The 10,775-nt window shown below is 41.1% G+C and overlaps 1 protein-coding gene across 1 annotated transcript; it reads right to left on the minus strand.

Moving 5' to 3' along the window:
* Nucleotides 1-1,291: 1,291 nt before the first annotated feature.
* Nucleotides 1,292-9,061, minus strand: LOC134007013 (protein lin-28 homolog A-like). The gene is made up of 4 exons (XM_062446134.1): nucleotides 8,799-9,061; nucleotides 7,709-7,881; nucleotides 4,694-4,872; nucleotides 1,292-2,864 (listed from the first exon to the last, which is right to left on the minus strand). The coding sequence occupies exons 1-4, from the start codon at nucleotides 8,806-8,808 to the stop codon at nucleotides 2,636-2,638; spliced, it is 591 nt and encodes a 196-aa protein (XP_062302118.1). The 5' UTR covers nucleotides 8,809-9,061; the 3' UTR covers nucleotides 1,292-2,635.
* Between the last annotated feature and the right edge of the window lie 1,714 nt (nucleotides 9,062-10,775).

Raw genomic sequence — 10,775 nt, forward strand, 5'->3', positions numbered from 1 at the left:
CAGTAAAGACAAAGTAGAAAACAATTCAACAACCGTTCTGTGGGAGTTAGGAAACATTGCATTGCAAGTTGACAAATACAAATCTCACAGCACAGCTCAAGGACACAGCATTCTGCTTCAACAGGAGAGCACAAAACTCTGCCCCGATCCATTACACATCTTCAAAAAAACATCATGAGGTAGACTTGTATAGATTAATGACAAAACATTCCTGCCTTGTTCTCATATCATAAAATCATAAACCAAAAGGAGGGAAAACAAGACAACAGAGCCAGCCCATAGTGATAAGTAAACAAAAACACATGCTGTCAATGATGCATGCTTTGCCATAACGACCATCTCTAGTACCTATCTATTCTACAACTACATTAACTAACATGCACGCAAAGTAAATATTATATTAATATCACATAGCTAAATATGTACAGTATAAACCACAAATGATAAATTGCTGATTCCTTAAACTCAGGCCTGTACTAGACTATATTTTGGTCTAATAAAAACTGGTGTTCATCTTGTGCCAGCTCCAGACAGCCAGACCACAACATATATAATATGGCTTTGAATTTGACCATTGGATTATAAATGCTTCCCTTGATGTCTATGCCACCGTAACACAGTGACCATAAAAATACAGCAGGACTAGATACATGAATATACTGTATGGACTACATGGACAAATTGTGAAAATAGTGCATCTATCTCGCTTGTCTCTTTAGGCAATGAAAGATCTGGATTTTCCGGCAACCCAGCACACAATAATGTAGAACACACACAAACTATACCATCCTTCAAAATACCTCCTCTCAAAGTTTCCCTTAGATCAAAACAATGTTTTCAAGGAAGGAAACTTGGAGTGCAGTCAAAGGGATTAGCCAAACCAACACATTCAAAGCAAGGAACTTCACAACGTTGTGTATTGCGTCATGCACTGAGCCATGACATTGACAGATTCATCAAACTTGGATCACATTGTGTTTCTATGTGCTGCAAGTAGCAACATCGTCTCATAAATAAGCTTTATAATATATAGTCAATGTGTTTTTAGTGTTGTATATTACTTGTGTTGAGTAAATTGTACATACAGCAGAGGCATAAGGTATGGGGGGGGTCAAGATGTTTTCTGCATCCCCCCTTGACACCACACCTTAACCATAACCTATACTGCTAAACTATGATGCCATGCAATTGCAAATGCATATTCACTATATTTACTTGTGATGTTTGACAGTATTAACAAAAGAGTACACAGGTGGTAGACAGTGTAAGGTGTGATCCTATTTGATCATAAATCAACAATCATTCCGAGAGCCAAAGTTACAGAAAAAAGAGGATGTCAGCCTTAACAAAACTGGATCCATTAGAAAGCCAGTTTCACGATGCATTTGAATAAATAATCAATATAAAAAGATTTATATATATATATACACACACACTTTAGTGGTGAAAATATCCCAACATCTGTGGATAACAAGTAGTGACAGAACATTTAATTGAAAAGTTAACTACTGTGATTAAAAAAAGCAAATGACAAAACAGGTCTAACTCCTCCTAAGAAAGTCCATGCAATACTGCTAGCTTTCACAATTTTCAAGTAAAACACAAGTAATCTTTGGGAAGAAGTGAGCAGCCCTGATAAAATTCCATGAGACCAGTAATTTGAGAGAAAACCAGGTCTAGGTAAAAGCTCAAAGAAGTCAAAGTCTGCCTTACAATCAATGCTGGTCTTGCATATCACCTTGAATCACGGCTTTATAAATCAAGAACAGTTTACTGTCTTGATAGAAATGGATTCATGAGTAACATGCAGAGGTATATGTATCCGTTTTTGTGTGTGTGAAGAATCATTTTCAGTGAATATTTTTTTATGGGGATTGAAAACAGGCCACTTGATTCCACAAGAGATAGATTGAGAGGCTATGGCACTTCATAATCTATAATGATTGTGTACGTTCCCCATGGCAATGATGGTGTCCTGACAATCACTCAGCAAGAGTTCAAACATTCACTTGGCCGAAGAAATGTAAAATTACAAGCGCCACCTGAAGAATACATCAGGCAGAAAGACACTTCTTCCGTATGTCAGAAAACCATTTCCCAGCCAGCATACAGTGTTATCCGCCTAAATACATTCACTATTATGATTGTATTTCCAACTTATATCAAGGTGTCTAATAAATACGGCATACCGTCATGTTCAGTAAAACCCTAACATAGGCTCCCATCTTGTTGCAGAGATAAAGAGTATGTAAAGTGATAAAATGGCAACGCTTATTGCATTTGGTAAATACAAATACAAGTTTTCTGGACATAGTTTCAATCTAATCCTGGAAATAAAACTGGTTTATCTAGGAGTAGGTTTATTCTAGGACTGGGGAACAGGCCCTAAATGTTTTGATTGTTTCATTACAAAGCTAAGACACTTCATCTAAGGCATAAAAAAATAAAAAATAATAATACGTCTTTTGAGATCAAAAAGGGGGATGTCTCTCTGCAGTTTAAACAACGAGCTCAGTCCAAATTATCACATCATTAAACTAAACTGCTTCTTTGCTGTTCAACATAGAAGACCTGAGGTAGTTTCAACATTCCAGTGAAACCTCTTTTGATTGGTGCGTGTTGTAGTATCCCTGATTCATTCGTCGGAGCTCTCTGGGGGCAAAGGTGCCCCTGCATGCTCCTGCTCCTCCTCCTCCTCCCTCAGCGAGGTCGCGGTTCCCTGAGAGCCCGGGGAGGACTGCTGTGCTTTGATTGGGCAGTTGGCCACCATGTGGGAGGTGCTCTGGCAGAAATGGCACTTTTTAGGCTGAGGGGGCAACTGGCATTCTTTGGCATGATGGTCAGGTCCTCCACAGTTGTAGCATCTAAAACAGAACAGAAATATGTAGAGCTTTGTATGGCTTCCTCAGCTAATAACTCATTGAAGGTATTAACTTCATTATAATACATTGTGCTTGGACTGTCAGAGTGGAGCTCATAATGAAGGGCTGAACACCGGAGCAGATTACATGGGTTTAACACTAGAGGGCAGTGTACTCTCATGTATAACTTCCAATTCCTGGGTAACATGCAGCATTTCTGACAAATAATGTTATAGGGAATCTTGTCAGAAATTGTAGATAAAGGTTATAGCAATATTTCCTTGGTCAAGAGCGATGTACCAAAATGGTATGTCTTTGTATTTGTTTACATCAATATCTTTGGATTTTCTTGTGCTTATTGTATGTCTAAGGACTTCTTACGATGGTTTGCCTGCCATCTTCTTGTTAAACCTAAGCAACAATGCATTTTCTAAATTAGACAATAAGACAATGTAAGGCATTGGAATTTGGATAATATTTACAATCTTGTCAACACTCACTTGACCTAGAACATTCACAGTAGTAGGTATACCATACAGTTATGTCAAACAATATGAAAGAATCCTGCCATTACCCTGACAGACGTAGAGATCAAGCCCCAAGGCATCACACAGCTAACCATGGTTTCCTTCCTTCCTTCCTCCCTTCCTTTAACCCTTAGCCTCCCAACCCCCATCCCAGGGCATTCTCCAGGGGGCTGAGGGGGGTTATAGTGTGTTATTGATCAGTGTGGGGACATGGGGATGGGAGAGAGGGGGTTCTTTGTTTCAATGCAGTAAAGTGACCTCTGAACCCTGACTCCCACCCCACACGCTCTCCTTCTCTGCCTTCCCCCACCTCATTTACACACCACACTCCATTGTTGCCATGGCGCTGGTCACCTCTGACCTCACTCGGGCACCTACATCTGTTATCAATTAAATGGATAGGATCCTTTTTCCCCTTCTGCAACAAACGGTTATGTTTGGGGGCTACTGAGACGATGTGTGAACACACATATAGCTGGTCTTTGATTAGTTAAGTTTAGAACAAAACAAGGATTATTGTTCCAAAATAATTGATTACAGATGGATCAAATATTTTCCCGTTTCATCGATTGTCCAATCCAATATTTGTTCGGGCTTGGGAATAAGATGTGGTTGCACAGTCAAAATGAAACAGTATATCTGGATCATACAACCAAAGTATTCTGCAGTAAGCGAACTTGGTGCATTGTGCAATAGAAGCCTTGAATGAGGAGGTGGGGGTTGGTGAAGTGTGACGATCAAAATTCACATGATGAAACAATCATATTGATCCAGGTAAACTCAATCCTACTCGGGTCAGAGAAGGGTTGTATTCAACCAAGTAACTAGCTCCCGGTTGATCTTCCAATCCCTTTTTCCTTGTTTCCTTAACCCTCGTGCTGCCTTCGGGTCACATGACCCAAAGGTTCATAACGAACCATCGTTGTGTTTACCCAATTTTACCCAATACAAAAACAAATTAAAATAATTTTCTTTTAACCTTTGCAATGTGGGGGGTCTGAGACAGCCCGACAGTTAAAAGAAAATGCTTCACTTTGTCTTTGTATGCGGTAAATCTGTCGCAATACGACGGTGGGTCACACTGACTGATGGGTCAGAATGACCCGAAGATAACACAAGGGTTAAGGAACACAATGATCTGCTGCACTTACTATATGCACTCTGTATGTCGTTTGGAATAAAAGTGTTGCTAAATTAACGAATATATGTGAGATGTTCCAATTCACAAACTAGTTTTATGTGGTTTAACCAATTCCAAATGGGAAGGGGCATCTCTGTGGTCAGAGAGGATCTGATCTGACTCACCTGTCTCCTTTCGAGCGTCTTTTCTGGGGCCCTTTTGGCTTCTTCTCACTGCCCACACACGGTGCTCCCTCCGGCCCCGTCACCCTCATGGACTCCAGGCCCTTGGAGGACGTCTTAAAGGTGAACTCTACCTCCTCACCCTCCTTCAGGCTGCGGAAGCCCTCCATGTGCAGTTTGCTCTGTGGGGTGGGGGGGGGGCTATGTCAGGTTAGAGCTCAGCCAAGAACACATGAAGGAGGGAGCTACTGGGCATGCCTTTTACTGTCATTTTATTACCAGGTTCTTGACTTCATTCACAATTCTGCCATCTTGGCAGCTATGGCCATTTGGACAGCCACCAACTAATCTTGTGCGTGGTAATTGTAAACAAAGGAGGTGTTACTTAATTGGAATAGCTTGCATAAATCAAACATTTAGCATGGATTTCAGATCACCAATGGAAACATCTAGCCACCCCCACTCTCTCTGGGGCTCAGCCCCCTCCAGTAAACCCAATCCTATTGACAGCCCTGTTAAAACATCAATGCCTTCTCACACCCTCTCCTCCCCCCATTTCCAGAATTATGTGTGTTCCTGTGTGTGTGTGTGTGTGTGTGTGTGTGTGTGTGTGTGTGTGTGTGTGTGTGTGTGCACGCAACACACTCCACCCCCTACCCCCCCCAGCTAGTCCCAGCATTCCAAGCCCCAACCCCCTCCTCCTTACTCAGGACCACCTCCACCATGCAGCACAGAAACATTCTCTAAAACAGGTCCATCTGGTCAAGTCACAAACTGATAATTCCTGAAGGATGCTGGGGGGGAAATTAAGAGGGGGTTGATGGTGGGGGTGGGGTGCATTCCTGGGATAGTTAACTCAAAAAGGTGCATGAGGAAAGGTAGCAAACATGTACCACAACCTTCAGAAAGAAGGTCTACATTTTGAGTCACTGTAAATATATTGAATTTACATATGGCTTCTTGCCAACTTTTGTCTTGTACATCGAAATGTTTGACACCAAGATTTCTGTCCTACACAAAACCAGTCCAGAGTTACATATTTTCTTCAGGGCATTCCCATTGATCTCCCAGTTGATGTTGTTTTTCACCTCAGGGAACGCTGCCATGTTGTGGAGCAGTGGTGGCTCGTGGGAGGGCTACCCTGGGTCACTTTATGGCCCTCACATGCCGTTGGGCTTAACCCAAACACCCCACTCTCCTCAGGGGGGGTTGAAGTGATCATGGTGGGAACTGAATCTCAGGGGGTGATTGCCAACAACGTTAACATTCCTCCTGTCCCGTCAGAGGTTCCCGGAACTGTCCTCTGACCTCCTCCGCTTCACCTCATCCTCCTTTCTCCAGGTCTATTTGATGACACACACACACACACACTTCTTGCTCTCACTCACTCTCTGACTACTCGCTTTGTCACTCCTCTGCCTCTTTTCACTCTTCATCTTCATTCTGTAAACAGACTCAACCCCCCCCCCCCACACACACACACACACACACACACACACACACACACACACTCCTCATTCACAGATTTGCTGCTCAGTAACAGACGGCAGGATTTCCTTTCTCTGGTTGACAATGACGTCCATTGTCCAGTAGGACCTACAGCTCCTCAACCTGGAACTCACTGAAACATTTCCCAACCTGAAGAAGGAACATTTCTTGAGACAGGGTTGCTTCAAGACAATTTCCTCATTTCCCATTACCCAAATTTGCGAACAGTCAGAATGACTGGCACTGCAGGCAGAGGTGATCTGATGAGAATTGGGGCTGGGTGGGCACCACACATGAGCGACCTCCCTGATGTTGGAAGGACTTTATAACAGGAAGTAGGGCTGGATGAGGTGAGGAATGAGTTGCATGTTATCCCTTACCAGCCTGCCTGCTCCTTTTAACTTCCAAAGCAAGACAGCTTACTCTGGCTCTGGTTGGGGGGATGGGGTGGCACGTGGGAGAGAAAGCGAGGGGGGGGGGATACTTCCAGTACTTAGACCTGGCAGACTTTAAGATGTGATAATCTCCAAGTAATTTTACACAAATTTCCAGGCCACCAAGCGAATTGGACATATTTCAAACTTTTAAAAACACAACTTTGCTAATCTTACATACAACATTCCTCCTAAATGTTTGGTAAGGTTTGCCTTTATCCTTATCACTTAAAACTGACATTAATTTGTTTTGACTTGGATTTACCTTTACGATATCACATTTTATAGTTGTGTGTTTTTCTTCACATTAACTTCCCATCACTCGTTTCTTAACGGTTCTCACACTTCATTAAATGTTTTTTTCTGTCTCTGAGTCATGTATCCCACGCTTGGCTTAATACCTTCATCTATAGATACGGTTCAACATGATCTGGGGGGTATTCCAGAAAGCAGGTTACGCGATATACCCAGTTAAGTTAACTCTCCAGCTGACACACAATGTTGCAGCAACATACTGGCAATGTTGCTACAACGCTGGCTGTCTTATGAGGAGTTAACTTACCCGGTAATGTCGCATAAACTGCTTTCTGGAATACCCCCCTTGTTGGGTTTCAGAGCAAAGAGCTATTTTTTAAATGTCAGCTCAATTATATTCTATTGGACCTGTGTCCCAGTGATGATTGAGATATGTTGAAGTTACCTCAGTTGTGATTGAAGTGTAGGCCTCTTAAATTACGATCCAACATTACAGCTACACTTTTCACAGCAAACAAATCATCATGGTGTACTTGGTTACATTTAAAATGTGTATATTTATATTAGGCCTACATTAAGCAGTGCATTGAGTGATACAAAGATTCAGGGCACTGAATTAGCTTATGTTGTGTAATGGATGCAAATTCCTAAATGGGACATAACATTATTTTTCATTTAAAATGAATCATCAGTCTTTGTATAGTTAAACATAGGAATCCCTTTTATGCCTTTGACATTGGAACGCCAGACTAGACTGACTATGCAGTAGCATACCTTCGATTCTGGTTCGGAATACAGTACGTCAACACTCCAATCTCCAGGAGAAATAAATAGAACTGACCTGATGAACGAACACATCGACAGGCTCCTCGAGCAGTGTACCATCTCTATTTGTCATGGAGAGGAACCCGAAGCCCATTCGCACGTTGAACCATTTGCACACGCCGCTACCTCGAGAAGAGTCCACGTCTTCGTCTGTGGCTGTCGCTTCCTCCTCGATCTTTGCACAGCCCCCTTTTGAAAAAAGAAAATGTCACTCTGCTTAGATCACAATAAAATTTTTAGAGTGCAAATGTAGGCAACAATAACTGATAGTTAAACTGACGTTGACAGGCCCTTACTGGGTTGTTTTTCACCATCAGTGCTCTGCAGCGACATAAGGGAACCATGTATTGCGCAATGAGAAAACCCGCTTGAGAGGAACAAGGAACACTAAATGTTGAAAGTAATATTTATTCATTTGAACACATTAACTGCTTAGATAAATCTCACTTTCAGAAATTGATCCAACTTTTTGTGGAAAGAAAACATGCAAAAAAGTAATTATGGTAGACTTTTCAAGAAACGCATTAAAAAAAAACAATGCCAATACGAATAAATACAATAAAATAAACCGCTACAACTAGAATAACATAAATATAGCCTAGATAATTTTGTATTCAAATATATTTTCCCCCGATCAAACCATAAAATGTAGGCTATTTTATACATAAATAAACCCCATGTAGGCTGAATTGTAAAGGAATAGGAATTCAATTACATCAACAACAAAATCAAAAACAGAACTTCTACCTGTAAAATGTTGATTGGAAAGGGAGCCCATCCCGCTCCTTTCCCGTATGTTTAATTCCAAGTTTGTCTCCACCATGAGAAACCCTTACTTTCTCGCATGAGGCTTTTAACAATTAAAGAAACGTGCTTCAACAGAGACAGCGTTGGAATAAAGTTGACAAAAAGGGGTTGGGATACTTTCTCCCTGACAACGAGAGGTGGAAAGACTGGAAAGACTGGAAAGGCTGGAAAGATTCCTGAAAAGAATCCCAACATTTTTAAGATAATTCAAGGAAGCTCAACACGCCTTTTTTTGTCTATCGCCCAAAAGGTCTATTCCATTGAAGCCCCCAACATCTTCAAACACACACTGCCCTTACCTTCTGCCATGGTTTTGAGGGTCCAGATTCTCCTACTTCCAGCAAAATTAGGCGAAAAATCTTGATGTTCTAGTCAGCACTCGTGGGTGCAACATCCGTGCGTTTTTGTAATCCCTCTTTTAAAAGAATCTGTTTTCCTCCTGGTTCTCGCGCATAAAACTACGACCCTGGCCCTCCTGTGTCTGATATTACCCCACCTACTCGGTCAAGTCCACGTGATTCTCAATTGCAATCTTCTCGCAGATAAATTAGACATTCCACAATGATCCGAATTCGGAGAGCGACCAATCAAGGGCTGGGACCACATAGCTCTCGCGGTGCCTGGAGCAACACCCAACCCTCAGACACGAGTCCGCGCAACCCCCTCAACCCCCACACTTTCAGCATTTAAATGTATGAGCATGGAGTGATTTTCACTGCAGCCATTTGTATTAAAGCAAGGCCTTTAACTGCACAGGTCCTTGCACACCTGCAAACCTTCATGTCTGAAGTTAAGAGTGCATTTTTTTAACCAACCTGTCTGCTCACAGGTTATTTAACAATTGTCTTTACTCAATAGACTAACAAACGGACATAAAATAACATTTCTCAATTAGACGTATCAAAACATGCTTTATAAATCACCATTATGCGTGGGGGGAAATTAACAAATAGCCTACATTTATAAAATGGCCCTACATTTTAAGGATAAAACAATCTTTCACACAACCCTTTTAGACACATTTATTTGGATAGCCTAAGTCTTTATGTGCTTCAGTGTATGGGTGTGAAATGCCATTTGATTGATAGTTTCCACACACAAATCGCTGATTATACAGAAAACGAATGTGAACGCATAGAGCCTGTGTAGCCTTTCTACACAGACGAAGGTGAGTGAAATTAGGCTACAGGACAGCAATAGCAGCGGTCACATCTGATCCACATTTGATGTGAAACTTATAAACTTACTACTTATTTTATGTATATCCTATCAGACTGTGACGATATAAAGTTGCATTGATAATAGGATTATCCAACGAATTTAGCCCTCCTATCAACACAAGTGTCCACCAGTCCGCAGATAGACAAATAAAACCCGTATGAACGTGTCAGAAAAAGTACACGTTGTTTTGTCTAAGTAAATAATAAAATGTATTTTGATGTTACTCTTAAGTAACCAAACTAGTTTTGGAGTTCTTTTGAAGGCCTCCGAAATGCAACGGTTATGGAATTGTTTGCGTCTGAGGATTGAAATGATTAAAACTGCACACCAGAAATAAACATAAAATGTCAAGTCAAATCAACTGCTATGATTTCTATCAGGAAGTTGGCCTTTATGCTACAGCTGGCATCCATCTCTCCATTCAAGCATGCAAGAAGTATTCCGTCCTCGAAGTTAATTAAATGTATTAATGATTTATTGAGATAGTTGTCTCTCATTAGTTATATGAACGTATATAATAAGGTGTGTCGGGAAATGCATACAAAATGTGTTTCAAACGGACACCTGTTGCAGTGTAACAATGGTTTGCTTCAATAGTGGTCTGTAGTCATTAATGACTCATCTTTAATGAACGGGGATCCTACCACAGTTAGACATCCAATACCATGAATGGAACTGAGAGAAAGACATTTTCATTGGGCAGCTGGTGACTAATGCTGATTGCTCATTCACTAACCTGCCTTTCTCATTAAACCTGATACGTGTTTTACGAACACTGTGCTTCACACGTGACATATGGGATTAAGTTTTAGAATGGGATTATGCACTGAAAACATACATGCTCAACTAATGTATTGTGTGTTATGTATGCTACTGAAATGCAAGTTAGATTGATGGATATATGGACATATTGAATTCTCAGCAAATTAATTTAGTTTCAAATTCAAATGATAAAAATAGTCTGCTGCTCTAATCCTTATATCTTTCTTATCCTCCAACATTTCTCACGTTTCTCTCCTTTTTTTATTACTCAACTGTTGTCCCCTGACCCTACC

This window comes from Osmerus eperlanus, chromosome 20, assembly GCF_963692335.1.
Source record: "Osmerus eperlanus chromosome 20, fOsmEpe2.1, whole genome shotgun sequence".
NCBI lineage: Eukaryota > Metazoa > Chordata > Actinopteri > Osmeriformes > Osmeridae > Osmerus > Osmerus eperlanus.